We start from the raw sequence: 26309 nt of genomic DNA, 5'->3' as shown, positions 1-26309 counted from the left end.
CTAATACTTACCTCCATCAGCAGCGATGCAGCCTCTTCTGGCCTGTGTCCCTGCTGTGTGCTGGCTCAGGCGTCGCAATGATAATGACGTCATTGCTCTGCCTGAGCCGGCCTCTGATAGGCTGCAGGCATTAGTGCCTGCGGCCTATCAGAAGAACAGGGGAGGGACACGCCTCTCCCTCCCCTGCCCCACAGCACACAGCACGGCCGCAATGACATCCAGGGCCGCGCCGCCTGTGGTGATGATCGGCGGTGCGGCCCTGAAGAATAAAAAAAAAAAAAAAAAAAAAAAATTTTTTTTTTTTTTAAGACGGTCGGCCCAGTGGCCGTTTATTTCGGGCGGCCTGGGGGGCAATTGCCTCCCTGCCCCCCGGCCCAGCCCGCCCCTGGGTTTAGCTAGGGGTTAGATAGAACTGTTGATGGCCTGCACAATGATGCACATGTCCATTTATGTGACCTCCCTGTTATTCTGACGCACAGTAACTGTTTTGTTACCAGAAAAGACTAGCTATGTATGTTGCTACAATGCACAGTGATGTACACTGAGATACATTCTCCCTAAAGTTTAACTGCAGGACGGGATAGACCTGATTTAATGCAATTCGTGACAAACTGATTTGTAACAAAGAGAAATTTGGAGAAATTTGGCGAAGCGGGCAAATAAAAATTTTGGAAATGTCGTTCATCTCTAGTTGTTACCGTGAAAAACATTGACCCAGTGGGAAAAGACAGACATGTACTATCCCTTCCTATGACAGCTGCTCCAGGTGTTAACAGTGCACCTTGCCACACAGCGAGAATTGCAAGGAGTGGCCCATGTTCTCCACCCCGTGATATTACAAATCAGGTATGGCTTTTTTGCAGAAATAATAGAGACTGGGTATTATCCAGCAAGGCTGAGTGAACAACATCAGTTACCAAAAAAATATGATTCCACTGAGTGGTGCAGCAACTGCACTGCCAGCAACTTGACAGGTGGGAGTTTAGCTGGTGCACCATGGATTGCCTGGGTGCGAGTTTTTTCCAGGTCAGACATTCTGTTATTGATAACTGACATCTGAGCAGAGTAGGAGGTGGAGGAGTTATGTAGGCTGGAGAAGTAAGTGATTTTGTTGATGACAATGACACTTCACTACATGTCGATAAGGCCTGGATACCACAAAAAAGACTGGGAGGAGGACACTCTAAATCTAATTGCTGGTGTCCAGTTCCATTTTCCCAATGGATAGGGGAATGCTTCTTCATGTTCTGCAATAGAGTCATGTGTTTGAATTTCCACGGCTTATATTTGTGCTGCAAACCTGGTACAGGGCAATGCTTTTGTCTTCTGGCAGTGTGGAGAAAAACTTCCAGACAGAAGGTACTTGAACAGAGCTAGCAATGCCCAAGCTTTGCTTAGATCTTGCACGTTTTCATCCTAAGACCACATTATCAGCAGCGTCACCAGTTCCTGAACTGACCATAATTGAGGCAGTTTTTGGGGAGGTTTTGGACATACATTACCTTTTTTTTTTTTTTTTTTTTTACTGCTACTGTGGTCATCACCACCCCTCTGTTGTCACCTCCAATCTGCCTGAACCTCCTCATAACGGTAGTCCATAGTCTGACTGTTTTTACTTAAGTGGTCAACACAAAGTGTTCCAAAGCATATGGTGTTTTATGCCTCTTAAAAAAGGCAGTCCACTAGGAGCTAGCTGTGAAGACAGTGATAATGTAAGTGAAATAATTTTCTGGAGCTGCAAAGAGGAGGAGAAGGGGAAATGTTGTGGCCCCTGGCTCTAAGGCATGGTGTCAGACTCAGAGGTGACCTCAACATCGTCCTGTTTTGACTGAGAGGATAAGTAAACCATCCAGTCCACAATGTTATCCTCTTTGTCCTCAATAATAATTTGGCACCTTTCCTAAGTGAGGGGGTGCTGTGGCCTGCTATGATTACTACTAGCCGGCCGGCTGGTTCTGCTACTGCATTACTATCGACTTTCTGAGTTTCAAATGACAAGACATCGGTCTTTCCTTTTAACCCCTTCCCGACTAGTGCCGTAATAGTATGGCGCAGCGGGACGTGACTTGACGCACAGCGCCGTACTATTACGGCCCCTTGCGCTGCTGTGGCAGGGACCTGATAGGTGAGAAGGAAGCGCGATGCCATGCAGAGGGTGCCCAATACTTTGCACGGCATCAGGACCTGCCTTCTATGGGCGCCCAGGAGATCCAGCCACAGGCTGGGTCTTCTAGGCAACCTGTTAGTGTATTAAGCTAACAGGCAATTCATTACAATACAAATGTATTGTAATGCATTGCAGAGGGGATCAGACCCCCAAAAGTTAAAGTCAGAAATAAATAAATAAATAAAAAGTAAAAGTGTTAAAAGAAAAAGAAGTTTCAAGTAAAAAAAGAAAAAACGCCCCTTTTCCCCTGATTTTATAATAAAATAATTAAAAAAATTAAAAAAACACACATATTAGGTATCGCCGCATCTATAACGACCGACTCTATAAATATATCAAATGATCCACCCTGTCCGATAAACACCATTAAAAAAAAAACTGTGTAAAAAAATGCCATTTTTGACCCCTTACATCACAAAAAGTGCAACACGAAGTGATCAAATAGGCATATATCCCACAAAATGATACCAATTAAACCGTCACCTTATCCCACAAAAAATGAGCCCTTACATAATAAAATCTCAAAAAAAAAAAAAAAAAACTATAGCTCTCAGAACATGGAGACACTAAAACATATTTTTTTGGGGTTTCAAATATGCTATTATTGTGTTAAAGTAAAATAAATAAAGTATACATATTAGGTATCGCCGCGTCTGTAACAACAAGCTCTATGAAAATATCACATGACCTAACCCCTCAGGTGAACGCTGGAAAAATAAATAAATAAAAACTGTGCCAAAATTACCAATTTGTTGGTCACCTTGCCCCATAAAGTGTAATAATGAATGATCAAAAAATCTTATGTACCCAAAAATGGTACCAATAAAAACGGCAACTCTTCCTGCAAAAAATGAGCCCCTGGATAAGACGATCGGAAAAAAAAAAAATAAGGCGTTCAGAGACACAAAAACATAATTTTATTTCAAAAATGCTTTATTATGTAAAACTGAAAGAAACAAACAAAGAAAGTAGACATATTTGATATCATTGCATCCATAACAAACTGCTCTATAAAAATAGCACATGATCTACCCTGTCAGATGAATGTTGTAAAAAATAAAAAAAGGTGTCAAAACAGCCATTTTTTTGTTACCTTGCCTCACAAAAAACGCAATATGGAGAAATTAAAAATCACATGTACCCCAAAATAGTACCAATAAAACTGGCACCTTATCACCTAGTTTCCAAAATGGGGTCACTTTTTGGGAGTTTCTACTGTAATGTGCATCAGGGGAGCTTCAAATCGGACATGGCATCTAAAAACCAGTCCAGCAAAATCTGCCTTCCAAAAACCATATGGCATTCCTTTCCTTCTGCGCCCCCGTGTGCCCTTACATCAGTTTACGACCACATGTGGGGTGTTTCTGTAAACCACAGAATCAGGGAAATAAATATTGAGTTTTATTTGGCTGTTAACCCTTGATGTGTTGAAGAAAAAAATGAATTAAAATAGATAATCTGCCAAAAAAGTTAATTTTTTTAAATTTTATCTCCATTTTCCTTTACTTGTTGCGGAACACCTAAAGGGTTAACAAAGTTTGTAAAATCAGTTTTGAGTAGCTCAAGGGGTGTAGTTTGTACAATGGGGTTATTTATGGGGGGTTTCCACTATGTAAGCCCCACAAAGTGACTTCGGACCTGAACTGGTCCTTAAAAAGTGGGTTTTGGAAATTCTCTTAAAAATGTTAAGAATTGCTTCTAAAATTCTAAGCCTTCTAACGTCCTAAAAAAATTAAATAACATTTTCAAAATGATGTCAACATATAGTAGTCATATGGGGAATGCTAAGTAGAAGCCGATAAATAGAAATTTTTAAATATATTGACTCAAATTTATGACTATCATGAATTACAATGTGTCACGAAAAAACAATCTCAGAATTGCCTGGATAAATAAAAGCGTTCCAAAGTTGTTACAACATAAAGTGACACATGTCAGATTTGCAAGAAATGGCCTGGGCAGGAAGGTGAAAACTGGTCTGGGGTAGAAAGGGTTAAAGTCTTCTTTTTTCCAGACATTTTATTATGGCTCCTATAAATGAAAAGGATCCAGACACAGGTGCAATTAACTTTACTTCTACAGACTGCACATTGGTATTGACAATTTATAATGGTGATCATGCAGTTTTGCAGTAAAATGATTTTGCTGTAACTACATAGTATCTTGAAGTAATACGACACAACTACTATAATGGGCATAGTAATGCAGTTTTTTCAGTAAAACACATTCACTAACACGGGTATAATAAGGCAGTCATTGTTAGTGAAAAAGCTTTAGCTGTAGCTACACAATATCATGAATAATAAAACACATTTACAAAAATGAGTATGCTAATGTAGTATTTGCAGTAAAAAATCTTCACTATCACTATCCATGAAGTGGAATTCGATCCGAATTTCAGGATAAATTTGATTCACCTCGAAGCCAAATTTTCTCGTGCTTCGTGTAAGCAATTCGATTTAAACTGAAATAGTATAAAAAAATAAAAAAACATGTATTCTTACCTACTTCATTTGCCTGCGATGGCCCGCCAGCCGCCATTTTGATTGAAGATCTCAGCCGAAATTCCGTGTGTGATGACATATGACATCACCACGTCAGCCGGCGTGATGGCATAATTTCACGCCAGATCTTCAAGCAAGATGGTGGTGGCCAGCCCATCGCGAGAGCAAATGGGCGTGGCAAGTTTGCTAAAAAATATATATTTTATGTTAGTTTCACATGGTTTTTACACTCAGATGCCGCGATCATGTATGAACGCGGCATCTGAGGGGTACAATGACGGGGGGCGTCGCTATCGCAGCTCCTTGTCATCGCACCCACTACTTACAAAAAAATTTACTTTGTGATGAAGTATTTCATCACGAAGCAAATTTATTGGGTAAATTCGGCGAATCAGTCAAAACGAACTTTTGAAAAATTTGATCATCTCTAATCAATATTATTATTTATTAAACTGGTTTTGCAGTACAGTAACTACACTATATCTTGAAGCAACAAAACACATTATGATATGATATCTTGAAGCAATACAACTAATTCACTAACTTGTATTTTAATGATGTTTTTGCAGTAAAATTGGTAAAGTAATTCAGTTTATGCATGTAAAAGTTTTTTCTGTAACTACATGCTATCTTGAAGTAATACAACACATTCACTAAGGCCAAGTTCACACTTCAGTTATATGATCAATTATTTTGATCAGTTATTGTGAGCCAAAACTAGGGGCAGGTAAAAAAAAAAAACAGAACAAAAAAAAAAAAGCAGATCTTTCCATTATACCATATCTCAGATTAGGCTTCATTACTGAAGGGCTCTTTCACATGAGCGGATGGCGTGAGTGGAATCCGCTGCGTGAAAGAGAGCCAAGCCGTGCTCCGGACAGCAGAGACACGGATCAGTAACATGATTGATAATGCTCCATGCCTCTCTGTGACCTTTTTACTACAAAATCACGGTGACAACTTTATCTCTCTGTGATTTTGTAGTAAAGAGATCACAGAGAGGCACGGAGCATTATCAATCATGTTACTGCTCCGTGTCTCTGCTGTCCGGAGCGGGGCTTGGCTGTCTTTCAAGCAGCGGATTCCACGCACGGCTTCTGCTCGTGTGAAAAAGCTCTAAGTGATGGAAATAACTTATTAAATAATTGAAGTATAACCTTGGCCTAACACATGTATTTTGATGCCGTTTTTAGCAATAAAAGGCATTCACTAACACAGCATAGTAATGCAGTTTTTGCAGCAAAATGCTTCTGCTGTAAATACACTGTTTGTTGGAGTAATATCACAAGCTCACTAGAACAGGTATACTAATGCATTTTTTTGTAAAAATACATGCACGTGGGCATAGTAATGTGAGTTTTTTGGAAAATTATTTTGCTCTAACTACATTGTATTTTGAAGTAACACAGCACATTCAATAAAACTAATACCGTTTTTTGCAGTAGGACACATTAACTAACATGAGAATAGTAATGCAGTTTTTGTAGCAAAATGTTTTTGCTGTAACTACTAAATATCTTGAAGCAATACAACACATTTACTAAATGAGGTATGCTAATGAATTGTTTGCAGTGAAAAAATTTCACTAACATGGATATAGTAGTGCAGTTTTTGCAGTACAATGTGTTCACTAACAAGGGTGTATTAATGATGTTTTTGCAGGAAAACATGTTCACTAACGGGTATAATAATGCAGTTTTTGGTAGTAGAATGCTTCTGCTGTAACTACACAGCATATTTCAGAAATATGAAGCATTCGCCAACGTGGGTATACTAATAGTGCTTTTGCACTAAAATGCCTTGACAACTTTGCTGTAAATGAAAAATGCCTTGCATTAATACATTTACTAACACAAGTATACTAATGGTGTAACTGCAGTAAAATATGTTTGCTGTAACTTAAGAGTAGAGATGGCCTTGCGGATCGCAATAGTTTTGTGGCAAACTTTGCTCAATTACGGTTCACCGTACGGGCGAACATATGGCGATGTCCGCCGGCGCCATATTCTTTTACATTGTGGAGAACTTTGACCCATGACACATCCATTAGGTTGTACAGGACAGCCAATTGAGACGTTTCAGCACATGGACATACCCCCTACCTTATAAATAAATCTGGCCGCCATTTTACATTCAGTCTTTTGCCAGTGTAGGGAGAGGCTGCTGTGTGGAGCAAGGAAAGACTGTTAGGGACACTAAACTCTAGCTAATAGGGCCACAAAAGTCCTTGTAAGGACTGGTATAGGTGTGCTATCGATAGTTGTGACGTACTAAGGGGTTTAATATACTTATAATATACTTTCTAACATAGAAAGTATATTATAGTGCATTTGTATTGTGCAGCAGTTGTATGCAGTTCTGCTGTGATGCTGCAGCTACACAGAGTGCCAAACGCTATTGGAACAAATAATTTCTACTGGTGGGATATACTCATTGCCACCCAAAAAAACTGATTGAAGCAGTGGTGTTATATACCAATAATATACTTTCTATATAGTGCATTTAGGTAGTGCAGCATTTGTTTGCGGTATAGCTGCGTTACCGCAGCTACAGATAGTGAAAAACGCCATTGGAGCAAATAATTTCTACTGGTGTGATATACCATACCAGTTGACCCCCCAAAAAAAGGATTGAAGCAGGGGTGTTATATACCAATTATATACTTTCTATATAGTGCATTTGGGTAGTGCAGCATTTGTTTGCAGTTTTGTTGCGTTAGCTCAGCTACACAGAGTGACAAACGGTATTGGAACAAATTATTTCTACTGGTGGGATATACCCATTGCCACCCAAAAATAATAATTTTTGGGACCTATAGTACACTGGCCTGCTGTAAAATTGATATCCAATTACCTTGTAATCTACCTTCAGCCACATACTTACTTGTTTTTTTATGTACGCTGAATGAATAATTGTTGCGGCCTCGTAGGAATTCAACACCAGTGACGACCACGTGTTATCGAATTTCAACTATTATCATAAGGGTTTTTTTCAAGAGGGGGGATTTTGTTAGCCATGTTTTTAATCCAATTTTATATTTTTAGTTCTTTTAAACATATATATTTGACCTGTATTTGTACTGGCCTCCAGTAAAATTGATATCCATTGACCATGTAATATACTTCTTGACACATAATCACTTGATCTTTTCTGTCCGGGGAATGCCTCATGTTTGGGGCCTGTAGTCCAGTGGCCTACAGTAAAATTTTTATCCATTGACTGCATAATGTACCTCGAGCCACATAATCATAATTTCTTTTATGTCAGATGAATGCCTAATTTTTAAGGCCTGTACTCCCGTGGCCTAAAATTACATTTTTCTAAGCTCTAACAGGGCACATTTCAGAGAATTTACCTTTTTAAGATGTCCCTTGATTAAGATACATATTTTTTGTTGGAATGTTTGTCATTTATCCCCCTCTAGTATGTCACTTTCCATGTTGTGGGACTATTTGTAGACTTCTACTAAGTATTTGGTGGCCTAAAATATGACCTGAAGGTTTTTCAGGTTCACCTGAGATTAAAGCGAATGGGGCCCGCCGCGAACTTGCGGTTCGCGAACATTTGATCGCGTTTGCGAACCTTCTCGGCCTATGTTCGTCCATCACTACTGAAGAGTATCTTGCAGTAATATAATGCTCTCACTAACATGGGTATACTAATGGCATTATAGGAGTAAAATGTGTTTGCTGTAATTGGCTCCTTTCAGCTGAGGACTCGCAGCGCAGCACCCATCCTGAACTCCCAGTGCTGCCAGGGTCGCATAGCATTATATTTATTTATGACGCTATGTAACCCTTACAGTTCTGGAATGTATTGGATAACAGTGACAGCATTATGTCAGTGTTATCGAGTACATTACAGACCTCTAAGGGTTACATAGCATCATAAATCAATATAATGCTATGCGATACCGGCAGTGCTAGAAGTTCAGGACAGGTGCTGTGCTGCGGGTCCACAGCATGACACTTGCTCATCTAAAAAAGTCCATTGAATGGTATCTTGCAGTAATTTAATGTGTTTAATTACACAGGAATATTGGTTCGCTGAAAATGAACAAATACAAATGGTCCAATTGAGGACTTTTAGGTAGAAAAGGGGCTTTTGCTTATTGTTTGCAGTAGAACATATGCAATTGGAATGCTGGTAATAAGCCTTTGAACTTTTACCCAAAAAATGTTGTCAGCTGTCTGTCATTCTTTCAGGGCACTCCTCCTCCCTGGGTCTGGTGATCCTCCTTCTTCCTTCCAGTCATTTCCTTTCAAAGTAAAATGGTACTGGGTATTGTTTTTGCATGATTTGTCCTAAGTGACTAGTAAAACTTTGAATTTGTTTAGCAGACACATTTATGTGAAATTTGTAATGCATCTGATTCATTTGGAATTGATTCATACATCTCTAATGTGTTCCTTTGGAAGTCAACAATGAAAAGATAAGACAATGAGAGTACACAAGCATGTTTGATTTAGACTGAAATTACATTTCGAGGACATGGAGACAGTGTTCTCTGTGTTAAATGTTGTAAGTTATGTTTACTTTTCCAATAAGTTCTCTAATGTCTTTCTGGTACATAGTTGTCCAAAGCCATAATTGTATTTAATGTGTCGTCTAGCCATGTAACAAGTGCACAAATTGCATTTCTATTGAATGCTGCAATTCAACTTGCCTTGCAATATCGCTAAATCAATTTCAGTACTTTATGTGTTCCAGGTAAGTGGTTGGATGGAAACCAGGGCTAGCAAATGCTGGTATCTATGAAAATTTAATATATTGTTAAAATAAAGGTTAAATACAGGTTGGGTCAGAATTGGCAATGCCAGCTGTGGCATGATCTATATTTTAACATCTTAAGGGTCTATACACATATGGCAGGAGGAAAGCCTCAGCCGGAAATAACATTCAAAGTGGGCTGGCCGTTACAGCAACATTACTGCTGGCATTGCAGCAGGTCCTTTGATACTTTCAACTAGAGATGAGCAAATTTCTTAGAAATTAGATTCAGCTGATTCACCAAATTTAACAAAAAAACGTACTTCGTCACGAAGTGCATTTTTTTGTAAGTAGCGGGTGCAATGACAGGGAGCTGTGATAGCGTTGCCCCCCGTCATTGTACCCCTCATATGCCGTGTTTAGACATGATTGCGGCATCTGAGTGTATTTTCACACTGTTATTAACAATTAAAACACAATTACATCAAACTTACCGCCTCAATTTGTTTGCGACGGGCCAGCCGCCGCCGTCTTGCTTGAAGATCTCTGCCGAAATCCCGTGCGGCGCACGATTACGTCATCACGCTGGCCAGCGTGATGATGTAATCTCACACCGCACGGGATTTCAGTCGAGATCTTCAAGCAAGATGGAGGCTGGCGGTCCATCGCGAGCAAATGGAGGTGGCAAGTTCGAATTTTGTTGACAATTTCAGTTTAAATCGATTCGCTAACACGAAGCACTAGGAAATTCGGATCGATTTCCACTTCGTGGGATTCGATTCACTCATCTCTACTTTCAATCTTTGCATTGCAGACGCCGATAGCCATAGGAAAGACCCACAGCATAAACTGACATGCTGTGGATAGAAAACCTGCAACTTACGTTAGTTTACACTGTGGACTTGAAATTTTTAAAATTTCATACAGTTTTCTGGTACTATATAATGCTATGGATTTGCTGCATGCAAATCCACTACATAAAGTCTGCCACATTTACACCACATGTGAATTCATCCTAAAGCTGTTTTCCAGAGCAATAAAAATTGGTGGCAGTGGGCTGACCCTCACTGGTCCCCTCACCACTGCTGCCTTTGCTCCAGTCCTTGCTGCTCTCCAATTCCTGCCTCAATTTCGACAGTGATGGGCTGAGTGGACCTGGCATTCCCAGAGTGTTGAGTCGGGACAAATTAGCATGCATATTGTAAGGATATTGATTTTAAAAAGTGACCCTTTAACTAAGGTCTAACTATTGTGTAGAGCACTGTTTATTTGGTTCCATTTTTTCTTCTTTCAAGGATTATTACAAAGGCTAACACAATAAAGCTTTTGTACTATTTGAACAGGATAGCATCTTTAACTTTAAAACATGTAATTTTTCATCCTATTTTATAGTCATGAAATGCCTCACACTTTGATTACCCCAGGATCTTTACAATACCTGCATTTTCCATCAGTCCTCTCAAATGTTCCCTTTCTTGCTGTGCAATTGGTTTGGTTTGTATAGATTGCAGCACAAAGCTTCTGTGTTCTTTATACTGATGTATAATTATATTTAAATGCTTCCTATATAGAGGAATATAATAGCGATTATTAATATAATTATAGCTTTTTCATTTTCATAGTGATTGGCTATTGGAGTGTGATTTTTCAACCACTGAGTAAAAAACAGAGGCTGAAAACCTGATTTTGCTATGTTGCATCACAGTGTGGAAAAAGCTAAATAAGAAATGCATAAGGAAATGTATGACTGCTGTACATGAAAATTAAAATTACTATAATATAAAGATCAACAATATTTGAAAAGACTTTCCCTTTCATGATTAAGTTTCCATTTCAACTTTAGGCTACTGTCATATAACCATAATAAAACTGCAAGACCTTGAACAAAGATGCCAATAGAAGATGTAACTGTTATGAAGCCCTTTAAAACCAGATTTGTAAACATACACTATGTAAGATCAGAGCCATAAAATACTTGTTACATGTAGGTACTTGAAAGGATGATGAAAATTCATGTATGTACAGGGAAGGAGAGGGTACTTTCATATTAATGCCATATTATAATGGGGATATTATAAAAGCTCCTGTAAGTGTAATGTATAGGTGTCCCAATACTTTTATCCATATAGTGTAGCTTCTTGGCAGTGAAATGGTTAATGCAAAGAAAGGAAATGAAACATAAAGAAATACATGTACCAACATTGTTGGTTTAAAATTCATTCTAACATAAATGCAAGGGGTCTATGTTTAAATTCTAGGATGAATCAGGTGCAAATTGCTATTTTTGTTCCTATATTGAGGTCATTATAGAGGCATTAGGACTGGAATTGCTTGGAAATAGTGATAACTTAAAAGAAAATCAGTCTGTGCACTGAGGTCACCAACATAAAGAATACAACAATGAATAAATGACTCATAACTCATGTATCCTATAATGTTGATTTTGCTTTCATTTTGTGTATATTACTTTTGAGTGAACTGGTAACAGCTTCTCTTCCTTGACTTCATGGACTTTCATGCAATGCCTATTTACTGTACATTAAGCTATTGTTTCTTAAAACTTCTCTAAGGCCTCTTTCACACTTGCGTTGTCCGGATCCGGCGTGTACTCCACTTGCCGGAATTACACGCCGGATCCGGAAAAACGCAAGTGTACTGAAAGCATTTGAAGACGGAACCGTCTTCCAAATGCGTTCAGTGTTACTATGGCACCCAGGACGCTATTAAAGTCCTGGTTGCCATAGTAGTAGTGGGGAGCGGGGGAGCAGTATACTTACCGTCCGTGCGGCTCCCCGGGCGCTCCAGAATGACGTCAGAGCGCCCCATGCGCATGGATGACGTGATCCATGTGATCACATGATCCATGCGCTTGGGGCGCCCTGACGTCACTCTGGAGCGCCCGGGGAGCCGCACGGACGGTAAGTATGCTGCTCCCCCGCTCCCCGCTACACTTTACCATGGCAACCAGGACTTTAGCGTCCCGGCAGCCATGGTAACCAATCTGAAAAAGCTAAATGTCGGCTCCGGCAATGCGCCGAAACGACGTTTAGCTTAAGACCGGATCCGGATCAATGCCTTTCAATGGGCATTAATTCCGGATCCGACCTTGCGGCAAGTGTTCCGGATTTTTGGCCGGAGCAAAAAGCGCAGCATGCTGCGGTATTTTCTCCGGCCAAAAAACGTTCCGTTCCGGAACTGAAGACATCCTGATGCATCCTGAACGGATTTCTCTCCATTCAGAATGCATTAGGATAATCCTGATCAGGATTCTTCCGGCATAGAGCCCCGACGACGGAACTCTATGCCGGAAGACAAGAACGCAAGTGTGAAAGAGCCCTAAGGGTACTTTCACACTAGCGTTATTCTTTTCCGGCATTGAGTTCCGTCCTAGGGGCTCAATAACGGAAAAGAACTGATCAGTTTTATCCCCATGCATTCTGAATGGAGAGCAATCCGTTCAGGATGCATCAGGATGTCTTCAGTTTAGTCTTTTTGCCTTTTCAGGACGGAGATAATACAGCAGCATGCTGCGGTTTTATCTCCGTCCAAAATTCCGCAACATTTGCATTTTTTACCATTGAAATGCATTAATACCGGATCCGGCATTGCGGTCTGCGCATGCTCAGACCGCAAAAAATGTGGAAAAAAAAATGCCGGATACGTTTTTCTGGATGACACCGAAGAATCCGGCATTTCAATGCATTTGTTATACGATCCTGATCCATCTGACAAATACCATCAGTTTGCATACATTTTGACGGATACGGCAGGCAGTTCCGGCGACGGAATTGCCTGCCGGAATCCTCTGCCGCAAGAGTGAAAGTACCATTAAAGGAGTTTTTTTGTAAGATTTTTTAAGCACACTGGTCAGAACTTAAGAGGTTAAAAATAAAAAATGAATCTTTTCTCACCTCTGCTAATCTCCTATCACAACCATTTTGATGCTGTTCCAGTCCTGCTGCTCTTCATTTTCTGGTCCCGGCTCCACACTGTAAATACCAGAGAAGGCTCATTCAGGCTGAGGTAGATCACTGTTATGACCATTGACCTACCTTCCCTTGCATTTCCTTTGCAGTGCATTGAGAAAAATATGCCTCGTGGGTAGAGTCGAGTGGACACCAGATGTTCAGGTTCGACGGGTTCAGCCGAACTTCACAAAAAAGTTTGAGTTCAGGACCCGAACTTGACCCAAACTTGACCCCGAACCCCATTAAAGTCAATGGGGACCCGAACTTTTGAGCACTAAAATGGCTGTAAATATGTCATGAAAAGGGCTAGAGGGTTGCAAATGGCATCAAAATGTGGCTAGGGAAATTACTTTAAATAACATAAAATACGTAAAAATAAAAAATAATAATCTTGATCTAGGACGACGAGGTCCATATGGAGTAGGAGGTTGAGGAGGCGGTGGATGTGGCGGTCTAGGTGGAAGCGGCGGTGGAGTAGGAGGAGGAGGTAGCCTACACTGCTTTTTGGTTAAATGTATTATTATTTTTTTTTAAATTAGGGTACACCCCAAAACATTGGGAAATATAACCTGTGATAACACCCTTCAGTCATGCTAAACACACGTTCAGACAATACACTGGCTGCAGGGCAGGCCAGCACCTCCAAGGCGTAAAGGACAAGCTCAGGCCATATGCCCAATTTGGAGACCCAGAAGTTGAAGGGGCAGATCCATCATGTAGTACATGTAGCCGTGTGCACACATACTGCTCCACCATGTCGCAGGTCCCCGTGATGTCCACGATCCAATTGGATATCTTCTCTATCAACTTTCGATGTTCTTTTATGCGCCTACCATGGTGATCACGGGTGGCGGGGAATCAGGGTTCCAGGCCGGAGAGGGAGCCTGAGAAATGGAGGTCAATGGATGAGGTTAAATGTAATCGAGCGGAAATGTGGGACAAAGTATTGAAGCATAAGCTTCCAAGTAAAGGAGGGGGCGCGTGGCAATTACCCACTCACGATTTGGGGAGGTAGTGACAATAAATAACAATACAGGACTCTTAAGATGCCCTGTTATTGGAATGAGTAATAAAAAATTATAGGGAATGTCACTGGGTGTCACGGCCAGGCCCATGTCCGTGACTTCTTACCGCATGCAGTTGCCGGCGGTTTTGCATGGGTCTTCAACCACGGGTGAGGGCCGCTTGTCTGTGGCCTCACTTGTGGTTGCCGCGGGCAACCAGTGTTGGGGTTTAGCAGCAGAGCAGCCTGAGCGTTGCTAGGCAGCTTGCTGCCCTGGCATGCGGTCACACCTAGCAACCTTTTGTTAGGTGTGTGTGTTGTGTGCACTGTGTTGTATGTTATTGTGTGCACTTTCCCTTATGTATGTGTGTTTCCCTTCTATGGCATTGGAAGGGTTAACTTCCTTCCCAGTGTGGGTGTGATGTCACTGGGTGTGTCTTATCTTTGGGTGTGGCCACTTTGGCCTATATAAACCCTCTCTCTAGCAGGGCTCAGTAGGCTGCTTCAGTCTTGCTAGCTGAAGCAGTCTCCTGTGCTTTCCATTCCTCTGTGAGAGCCACCACTGTGGTCATAGGTTTTAGTTCAGGTTTTATGTCTTGTTAAGTTTATGTTCACCTGTATGTGTGATGTCTGGGTGATGGTCTGTTGGGATTTTCCTATGTTGGTTTGTGCAGCTAATGGTTCTGGATTCTCTGTGTCAGGGATCCAGTCAGCAAGGCTGTGGCAGGTTGGTTGAGCTACTGAGTTCACCTGCCATTTCCGTTAGTCTGTTTATGTTTCCCCTTTTTCCTAACAGCTTGGCCGTTGAGACTCCTGCTCCTCCGTGACTAGGAGGAGTGGGTTGTCTTACTCAGCTCCTAGCTTAGGGCCATCTTGAGGGCTAGCAGGGACTTCTAGGTTCCAGAGCATGAGCCCTCCTACCATCAAGGTTGGCTCATGTAGCTAGGAGCCAGGGTCAGGTTAGGGATGCGTTTAGGAGGTGACCTGCTCCCTAATCCTGTCTTCTTGGTCAAGCAGCCATACCATCACCTGGCTACACACGGCTGAGGATTTCCCCCATCCTCAGCCGTGACAGTATGACCACAGTGGTGGCTCTCACAGAGGAATGGAAAGCACAGGAGACTGCTTCAGCTAGCAAGACTGAAGCAGCCTACTGAGCCCTGCTAGAGAGAGGGTTTATATAGGCCAAAGTGGCCACACCCAAAGATAAGACACACCCAGTGACATCACACCCACACTGGGAAGGAAGTTAACCCTTCCAATGCCACAGAAGGGAAACACACATACATAAGGGAAAGTGCACACAATAACATACAACACAGTGCACACAACACACACACCTAACAAAAGGTTGCTAGGTGTGACCGCATGCCAGGGCAGCAAGCTGCCTAGCAACGCTCAGGCTGCTCTGCTGCTAAACCCCAACACTGGTTGCCCGCGGCAACCACAAGTGAGGCCACAGACAAGCGGCCCTCACCCGTGGTTGAAGACCCATGCAAAACCGCCGGCAACTGCATGCGGTAAGAAGTCACGGACATGGGCCTGGCCGTGACACTGGGGTATTTTGGATTTGGAAACGTTAGCCAGAAGAGGCCCTGCTGCCACTTTGTTGACTGTAGATAACTTCTGCCTGACGTCCCTGTGACGTCCACCATCCATTTGGATATCTTCTCTATCAACTTTCTATGTTCTTTTCTGAGCCTACCATGTTGATCACGGTTATCGGCGAATCAGGGTTCCACGCCGGAGAGGGAGCATGAGAAAGGTAGACCTCATCCAAGGGAGGTCAATGCCTGCAATGGGATGAAGCGGAAATGTGGGACAAGTTATTAAAGCAGAAGGATCGAATGAAAGGGCCAACTAAAGATGAATTTTAGAAATTTTAGTCCCTGTCACCTATGCAGAGCAGGAGTTTTTCATTGCCAGAAATGGGTTAATGTCACCCACCAATGGAACAGATTATTTTTTAAAATTTGGTCCCTGTCACCAGGGGTTTATTCACAACCAAAATTGTAAAATGTCAACCCAAGAATGTAACAGAAAAATTTGTAGCTGGCTTTGGTGTGCTCGGTCCCTTGCTGTGGTGGGCAGTAGCAGGCGTACTGTCTAAGGGACGGCCGCTCCGCTTTTGCACCCTTCTCCCTCTTCTGCTGTGCTGGTGGCTCTGTGCGACCACCGCCTCTTCCTCCGAACTACACAGGTCACTTGCATGACCTTGATTCCATGTGTGTCACGGCGGACGTGCACTCAGTATAAAAGATGACACACCAACCAGGCTCTGGACGAGAGACAGGGGAAGGGTCACCTCCTAGTTTATCCCTGACCTCTTTCCCTGCACTGCTCGGCCCACAGACAGACCTTGAAGGTAGGTGTGCTGTGTCCACCAGCCTGGACTGAGAAAACCCTGAACTCCCTGAGATGGTGAAGTGGGGAGATAGGAGCAGCCTGCTCGCACAGAACCTGGATGGGATAGATGACACAAACAACCAAACTAGAAATGACACTTATCTTCTGAGAGCAGGCACAGACAGCCAACCTTCCCTCCAAACTTCCCAGACCAAAATGATAAGTATAATCCGCTAAGAGCACTTAGCTGGAGATCATTTAAACTAATGACTCCACCCAGTGCACCTGATGAGAGGCGGATCCAACACGGCACCAAAACAAATACTAAACTCGTGCTGCAATCCTGGCCGACCTCCGCACATCGTCAGAGTGGGGCATGACAGTACCCCCCCCTTCTACGAGTGACCTCCGGACACCCTGGACCAACCTTATCCGAATGGGACCTATGAAAGGCCCTCACCAGTCGGCTGGCGTTGACATCTGACGCCAGAACCCACATCCTCTCCTCAGGACAGTGCACCAGGTACTGGAGGGAACCCCGCAGAACTCTCGAGTCGAGAATCCTGGAGATCTCGAACTCCAAGTTTCCCTCGACTAGAACAGGAGGAGGAGGAGGCAATGGCGATGGTACCACCGGTTTAACATATTTTTTTAATAAAGACTTGTGGAAGACATCATGGATCCTCCAAGTCTGCGGCAGATCCAGTCGAAACGCCACAGGATTGATCACCGCAGAAATTTTATACGGACCAACAAATCTTGGACCCAGTTTCCAAGATGGCACTCTCAACTTGATATTCCTAGTGGACAACCACACCAGATCACCCACACACAGGTCCGGACCAGCCACACGTCTCCTGTCAGCCATTCGCTTATACCTCTCACCCATCCTCTCCAAATTCCCTTGAATCCTCCGCCAGATAGAGGACAAGGCAGAAGAGAATCTCTCCTCCTCTGGCATCCCGGAGGAACCAGACCCAGAAAAGGTACCAAACTGGGCATGGAAACCGTATGCGCCAAAAAATGTCGACTTACCCGTGGACTCCTGCCTACGGTTATTCAATGCAAATTCTGCTAAGGACAAGAATAAGGACCAGTCCTCCTGATTCTCAGCCACAAAGCACCTCAAGTAGGTCTCCAGGTTTTGATTGGTACGCTCCGTCTGACCATTCGACTGTGGATGAAAAGCAGACGAGAAAGAAAGTTGAATGGCAAGTCGAGAGCAGAACGCCCTCCAAAACCTGGAGACAAACTGCGTGCCTCTATCAGAGACCACATCCGAAGGAATACCGTGCAATTTCACAATATTATCCACAAAAATCTGCGCAAGAGTCTTAGCGTTAGGTAGACTTGTTAGTGGTATTAAGTGAGCCATTTTACTGAAACGGTCGACTACCACCAAAATCACTGTTCTCCCGGAGGAACTCGGCAGGTCCGTAATAAAGTCCATGGACAAATGCGTCCAAGGACGAGATGGAATAGACAATGGAAGAAGTATGAGCAATGGAAGAAGTATGCTCGAGTATGAGCAACCTTTGACCGAGCGCAGGTTTCACAAGCTGTCATGTAATTCTCAATACTCTTACGCAACCCAGGCCACCAGAACCTCCGGGACACCAGATCACAGGTGGACTTACCACCAGGATGTCCAGCGAGAACAGTATCGTGATGTTCCTTGAACACCTTGTATCGTAGGCCCTCAGGAACAAACAACCTACCTGGGGGACACGAACCAGGAGACCCCTCCTGAGCTCCCAATACCTCCATCTCTAATTCAGGGTACAAAGCGGAGACCACCACTCCATCCGCCAAAATCGGCGCTGGATCTTCTGAATCACTACCCCCGGGGAGGCTGCGAGACAAGGCATCTGCCTTGACGTTCTTGACCCCTGGGCGAAAGGTAACCACGAAATTGAACCTGGTAAAAAACAATGACCATCTGGCCTGTCTAGGGTTCAGACGCTTGGCAGATTGCAGGTAAGCCAAATTCTTATGGTCTGTATACACAGTAACGGGGTGAGAAGCCCCCTCTAACCAGTGACGCCATTCTTCAAAGGCCAACTTGATAGCCAACAACTCCCTATCTCCAACATCATAATTCCTCTCGGCGACCGAGAGCTTCCTGGAGAAGAAGGCACACGGGACCCACTTACCAGGAGAAGGACCCTGCGAAAGCACCGCCCCAACCCCCACCTCTGATGCATCAACCTCGACCATGAATGGCTGAGATGCATCCTGCTGCACCAGAATGGGAGCAGATGCAAAACGCTCCTTAATAGCCGAAAAGGCCTGTAATGCGTCATCCGACCGGACAGAGACATCAGCGCCCTTCTTGGTCATATCAGTAAGAGGTTTGACTAGCGTGGAATAATTCGAAATAAATTTTCTATAATAATTTGTAAACCCCAAAAACCGCATCAAAGCTTTCTGATTCTCCGGTCGGTCCCACTCCAGAACCGCCCGGACCTTTTCGGGGTCCATACGAAAACCGGAATCAGAAAGCATGTATCCCAAGAATGGAAGCTCCTGCACCGCAAACAAACATTTCTCCAATTTGGCATACAACTTATTCTCCCGAAGGATCATCAAAACCTGTCTCACATGATCCTGATGGGTCTTCAGATCAGGAGAATAAATTAGAATGTCATCTAGGTAGACTACTACGAACCTCCCGACCAAGTGATGAAAAATATCATTGACGAATCGCTGAAATACCGCTGGCGCATTCATCAACCCAAAAGGCATTACCAGGTTCTCAAAATGACCCTCGTGCGTATTGAAGGCCGTTTTCCACTCATCCCCCTCCTTGATCCTGATCAGATTGCATGCTCCTCTCAAATCCAACTTAGAGAACACTTTGGCTCCAACAATCTGATCAAAAAGATCAGAGATCAAAGGCAGGGGATATGGATCCCGGACTGTAATACGATTCAGCTCCCGGAAATCCAAACACGATCTCAGTGATCCATCTTTCTTCTTCACGAAGAACAACCCTACAGCCACTGGAGACTTAGATGGTCTAATATGACCCTTTGCCAAACTCTCGGCGACATACTTTCGCATGACCTCTCTCTCGGGTTGAGAGAGGTTGTAGAGCCGAGACTTAGGCAACTTAGCCCCCGGAATGAGATTCACTGGACAATCGTAGTCACGATGAGGGGGCAATTCCTGAGCCCCACCCTCTGAAAAGACATCCGAAAAATCCGAGAGATACTGAGGCAAGGCCGTAATGGACACTTCAGAAATAGATATGACAAGACAATTATCCGAACAAAACTTGCTCCAACCAATGATTTGTCTCGCTTACCAGTCTATAATTGGGTTATGTCTAGACAACCATGGCAACCCCAAAACTATTGGAGCTGGCAAATCCTTCATGACGAAACAGGAAATAATCTCAGCATGTGAATCACCCACCCTTAAATGAATACCATGAACAACGTGAGTAAGGCTCCCTTGAGAAAGAGGGGAAGAATCAATAGCAAAAACATGAATCTCGTTCTCTAACGTGCAAGTATTTAGTCGAAGGCCTTGAAGAAACAGAAAGTCAATTAAATTTACCCCAGCACCACAATCAAGAAAAACATCAACAAACACATTTCTAGACTCTAGAGCCACCATAGCTGAAAGGAGAAAACGGGAACTGCAGGGAAATTGCATACCAGTCTGCTCCACCACACCATTCATACTATCAAGTGTGAGGGGAGTTTTTTTTTCTTCTCTTTTTTCTTTATCTCATCCTCCTGTGGTTCAACATACGGACAAGAAAAAACAAAATGACCCCTCTTCCCACAATAGAAACATAGATTGTGCACTTTTTAGAAAGTCTCTACTATCCGAATGGCAAGACATCTGACCTAACTGCATGGGTTCCTCCCCTACCCCAGAGTAACAAGCAATATCACCCTGGGCAGCTGGTGAAACAAAACCACACGCGGGAGGAATCTCCTGCACAGAGGGACCCTTACACCTCTCTCTGATACGTCTATCCAAACCTATAGCCAAAGACATTGCGTTCTCCAAAGTATCTGGGTATTCATGAAAAGCCAGAGCATCTTTCAACCTTTCAGATAACCCCTGACAAAACTGACTACGTAACACGGGGTCGTTCCACCCTGAATCAGTAGCCCACCTCCTAAACTCTGTGCAGTAAACCTCAGCAGTATGTTTACCCTGTAGTAAGTTACGTAATTTTGACTCTGCCATCGAAACTCGATCTGGGTCATAGTAAATCAATCCCAGGGCTTTAAAAAATCCCTCCACCGACCGGAGGGCCAGAGAACCGGGCAGCAGAGAAAAAGCCCAGGATTGCGTGTCCTATTTAAGCAAAGACATGATGATACCCACCCTCTGATCCTCATTACCTGATGAAAATGGGCACAATCGAAAGTACAAATATGTGCCACAAAAATATATGTGCCACAGCCTTTCAAAAAGCGCCAATAAATCGGCGAACACCGAACCCGAACTTTTACAGAAATGTTCCGGTTCGGGTCCCGGGTCCAAAAATCCTAAAGTTCGGTACGAACCCGAACTTTACAGTTCGGGTTCGCTGAACCCTACTCATGGGATGTACCTTTTACATTTAAAATATGGACAGTTAAACTATGATACAATATGCCTGCAAAATAAGGCAGTATTATTATGTATCTCTGGCAGTCCATTAGAGAATGAATAGAGTGGTGATGCACATGCTTGACCAATGCTCCATTCATTTGGGGAAATCGGGAACCCTTTTCTTTGAATCTTTGGTGGTCGAACTGATGGGACACCTACTGATCATATACAGTACTTATAGTCTATTCTGTGGATAGGGATATGTATTGGTCTTGGTGCAAACTATTTAAGCTCTTTTTTATACTATTTGTAAAAAAAAATGGAGACCTTTGTGGTGCCAAGAAAATGAAATATTAGATTAGCGGTTGCTGCTAATATTTAAACATAAAAAAAAGTAATAACTAAAACAAAAGTATATTCTATAAATTTTGCATGCTAGACTTTCTAAAACTAAATGTATGTTTGTGCCTCTTTATTTTGTAGATCACTGAGTACTTCCATTCCATTAATTGAACGGACATTTACATCATTCCCTTCATTTAGTTCCGTGGGAGAATGGCTGGAGGCCATTGAAATGGAGAGATACAAGGATAACTTCACAGCAGCAGGGTATTGCTACCTCGAGTCGGTGGCCAGGATGACAGTTCAGTAAGTTGCACTTTATGATAATATTTGCAATATTTTACTTTGATACAAGAATCTATTATTTTTATACTGATTCAGAAATTAGTAGACCAGTTTCATGATTATTGCCATATAGCAATGTTACAACTTAGCCCATATACCTTGATGAAATATGCAATCTAATTAAACATCTCACAAAGGGCACAAATAGGGAAATTAGGGGGGAATTGTGTTTTGGGGAAAACTGGAATGAATAAAGCATATGGATTATATCCTATAATAACCTAGTTTATAATATGCCAATCATATCTTTTGCAGGGATGTCATGAGTCTAGGAATTACATCTGTGGAACATCAGAAAACGATTCTCAGTGGCATTCAGACATTACGGGCTCAAGTTATACAAATGCATGGACGGGGAGTACAGGTGTGACACGCAAGGACACAAGACAAGCTCTGAGACTGAAAAATCCAAAGGGAGAGCTGTACAGCCCCCATATCTGGCCCAGACACATGAGCAGAAAAGGCAACATATAAGAAGGGGAAAATATATCTAGGATTACACTGGAGTCAAATCCTTTCTTAACTCCCAGAACGAAATTGTGAAAATTGTCATGTGGTTATCTCATGGATGAAGATGGCACAGTCCCAAAGAAGATTTTATCTCTTATGCTGAGAAGATATGAAATCTGGCTGTGTATCCGCAATCTAGCCATAGACTGCAAAGTGGGCAGATTTTATCAGCCTTTTAATATGGCCAAGTGTCTGTATGACGCATAGGCGTACAGGGTGAGCTGGAAACGCGTGCACTTGTTTTTACATGGGGTACATTGTTGTAATATTGTGGTGCCAACTACTCCATTAACTCGAAGTACTTAAGTATTTTTCTAACAGCAACTGTGTTGTACTGACTCCCATAAATAGCTTTTATTTTTACAGAATGTAAAAGAAAAAAAAAGACTTTTTTATACCAGATCAAGTGTCCAAGTGATATGTGTTTGGTGCAGAAAGTGCTAGTCTTTTTCTTTTCTCTTCCTTACTAAGCACTTTTTGCTCGGCGGCATTAAATGATGGCATCTTTCTCATGGGGCAAATGCGATGAAGCTGAAGTGGTGCAATTTGTCTTGTAGTTGAAGTTCAATGTGAGCAATCGCTTACTTTGCAAAGGTTTGTCTGACAGTTTCTATCAGCAGGGAGGTGAAATAGAGAATGAGCCGAGCATAACATGAAAAAAGACAATAATATAGTTATGAAGCCTTTTAAGAATACATATGACGGTTGATGTGAAAGAAAATTAATTAAAAAATATGAGTGTCTGACATTTATAGTGTGTGGCATTGTACCGTTAGGAAGATATTGCTGCAGCCAAATGGGTTTTCAGACAGGGTATGCCTGATGACTTCGAAATTCCACTGGATTACATTTTGCATTGCATTTAACTTGCTCCATTTCACCTTTACGAGCAAAAGGCTATAGCTTAAAAAGTTAGTTTGTTAATTCGTCCACTCATTCATTCAGTAAGCGACTGCTGATAAGAAATTTACCTGAAGCTGCTCCATAACAGTTTTTTCTGCACTCGCACATGAATGATAATGGCTGAGTCCTCAAGGGTCAAGGTCTCCTCTCTTCTTTCTGCCAATAACTCAATTTAATTTGGAACGTGTTGTTTTTAACCTATTTTTATGTGCAAGAAAAGTACCGGTTGACTGGCCACCTCTTCTGACTGCCACCTGTGATTCATGTCCTACAGTATAATTATTAAGTAAGAGTACCTGTTTTTTGCGGAGCATAAGGGTAATTCATAGCACTTGAAAGAATAGGGAGTGCTCAATGCAATCCTATAGTATTAAAAATATCTGTGCCACAACATCTCTTTCTGTCCACACAAATATGCTTTGTGTAGTAAAGTAATAACAGTTTTTAAACTGACTTGCAGACTTATAGAATTTATAACTTCAATCTCTTTCTGAAAGTGTAGACCAGATTGACAAGTCAGGTGTGCACCACTTTAGAGTTAGTTTTTGACACGTACTGTGCAAACACAAAAAAGAGCTCTGTTAAATGTAAGATACAGTAAGTTATACAAAAAGGTTTTGGTAAAATTGATATTCATGGTTGTTAAAGGGAATGTGTCATCAGAAGAGTTCATGTTTAAATCAAGTTTTAATGTTAAACATTTTTAAGAACCTGCAAGGAATAAGAAATATCGCAGCCGGCACTGCTACACGTGTCTGTATGATCACTTAAATCACTGTATCGCACTAACTCAGTGGTTCCAAGGTGGTGCTCTGCTGGTTATGTAGTCCATATGGTAATGTATAAAAGTAGAAAAAAATACCGCGGCACTCACCATCAATCTTGAATTGCAGTTTATTTCATAGTAGCAAAAAGGTGGTGGACATGAAACAGTGCACAGGTGTGTGAATCGGCAACAGCTGCAACAGCTGTTTCGCTCTGACCCGCGCTTTGTCAAGCCTCCTGTGACGTGGAGGGGAGGGGGATTTAAATACCTCTTTCCTATACACGTCACTGCTATACGTGTGCATAAATATACAAAAACATATACAAACTTTAAAACCAGACAGCCAAATCATTTTTATCAGGTCAGCGTGAAACAGCTGTTGCCGATTCACACACCTGTGCACTGTTCCATGTCCACCACCTTTTTGTTACTATGAAATAAACTGCAATTCAAGATTGATGGTGAGTGCTGCGGTATTCTTTTCTACTTTTATACATTTTTAAGAATCTGTTGTGCTTTTTTCAAGCCACTGTTTATATTTAAAAAAAAGTCCTAAACATACTTTTTACACCAGCCACCAAACCTAATAATAGGCTAACACTTCTTGTTCTACAGAGATCACTTTTCATTAATCATTTCATCATAATCACAGGCTGGCTTATATCGAACATCTTCTGTATGTATAGATAACACAAAATAGGTGATTGTCATAGCTTATATATTCCCTTCTCTCAGATCACTGACCATGTATAGAAACATCTCCCATATAAGTCAGTGAGTGATCTCCAGACTACAAGTTTCTATAGTTTAGGTGACTCCTGTTAAGCATATCTAAATGTTGTTTACAGCAGCTTAGCCAAAATGTAAAAAAGTAAAAATGTACAGAAAATTAAAAACGGATTAGAACGAAGGTATATGGTATCATTTTCTGGTTTTAATTAGTAACAAATATATAGGTGACACATTATCTTGGGAATTATACCGCAGGGGCCAAAGGCCCCCCCCACCCAAAAAAATAAATTTTATATATATATATATATATATATATATATCTATCATGAATAAAATGTATTTATGTAGAGAACATAACATTCTCTTATAGAGTACCTTCACAGAGGTGAGTTCTAGCAACCCCAAAAAAACATAAAAATGTTTAATGAAGAAACATTCACAAATGTAAAAAGTCTTCTTCCATGTTACCTTGTTACATGATTCATCCTCTTATCCAACTGATTCTCTGCTCGTCTTAAAATAAAGTAATAGTTTAGATTAGAATATTGATTGTTCCCACAAAATGACAATTTTTCTGTGTGCTAGTACAGAGAGGACTGTCATAGGCCATTTATAGACCAGATCTTGCCTGCCAGACTAATTTCTTCTGGCTATGTTAAACTCCCTTTCCAAGAAGTAGGATGTAATTGAAGCCTGTCCTTACAACAGATTTTATTGAAGCCAAGCTTCTAGCAAGAAAATCTCATTTAGGGTTTAATTATATTTAACAGCACCTTTTATATTGCCAGCAAAAGTCAAATGATAGATTGTTTTGGGTTATTAAATTTAACATTAAAAGTACATTATATTTCTCTTTCTTTTGCTAATGCAATTGTTAAAATCAGAAAATGCAATGGAACTTTTTAAATTAAGTTATTGTTGAAGTCTTATCCTAATGGAGGCCATCATTAAGAATTCATCTTCTTTTACATTGGCGTGAATACAACACTGCTATAAATGTCATGTAACTTTTAACATACATAAAGGAATATTGAAAGTATAGCAGCAGAGTCCCATCTCTTTATATAGGCATGAGCAATTTCATTACCATTGATGAGTAGAAAATAATTCATTTCTCAATGGGAAATAATTGGGTTGATATATGGATATTTTGATGTATTAAACAGCAAATAGATCTTGTACTAATGTCGTTATTGGGGTTAAAGCTCTGTTTTTCTACTATCGAGTCTAGATAATGCAATTCTAGCTAGTGCATTTAACATATACAATGAATTGAATTATATTATACTATACAGATCTTAAGCTACCTTTAAGTTTGGCTGTATGTAAAAATATATTTTTAGAATATGTACTAATGTTGGCCTAAAAAAGACATAGGGAGAATGTATTAACTTTGGCAGTTTTATCCTTTTCTACCTCCCTTTCCACTTTTAAAAAATAGTGACAGGGCATTTGT

At 41.6% G+C, this 26309-nt stretch overlaps 1 protein-coding gene across 1 annotated transcript in view; it reads left to right on the top strand.

Moving 5' to 3' along the window:
* EPHA10 (EPH receptor A10) overlaps positions 1–22312 on the top strand; it is a 762516-nt gene extending 740204 nt beyond the window's left edge. The window contains exons 15-16 of the mRNA XM_040424435.1: positions 21739–21903; positions 22198–22312. Coding sequence (XP_040280369.1) covers positions 21739–21903; positions 22198–22312 — 280 coding nt within the window. The remainder of the gene's footprint in view (positions 1–21738; positions 21904–22197) is intronic.
* The last annotated feature ends 3997 nt before the right edge of the window (positions 22313–26309 follow it).

Source organism: Bufo bufo, chromosome 3, assembly GCF_905171765.1.
Source record: "Bufo bufo chromosome 3, aBufBuf1.1, whole genome shotgun sequence".
In the NCBI taxonomy this organism is placed as follows: Eukaryota; Metazoa; Chordata; class Amphibia; order Anura; family Bufonidae; genus Bufo; species Bufo bufo.
This window is presented reverse-complemented; position numbering and strand designations above follow the sequence as displayed.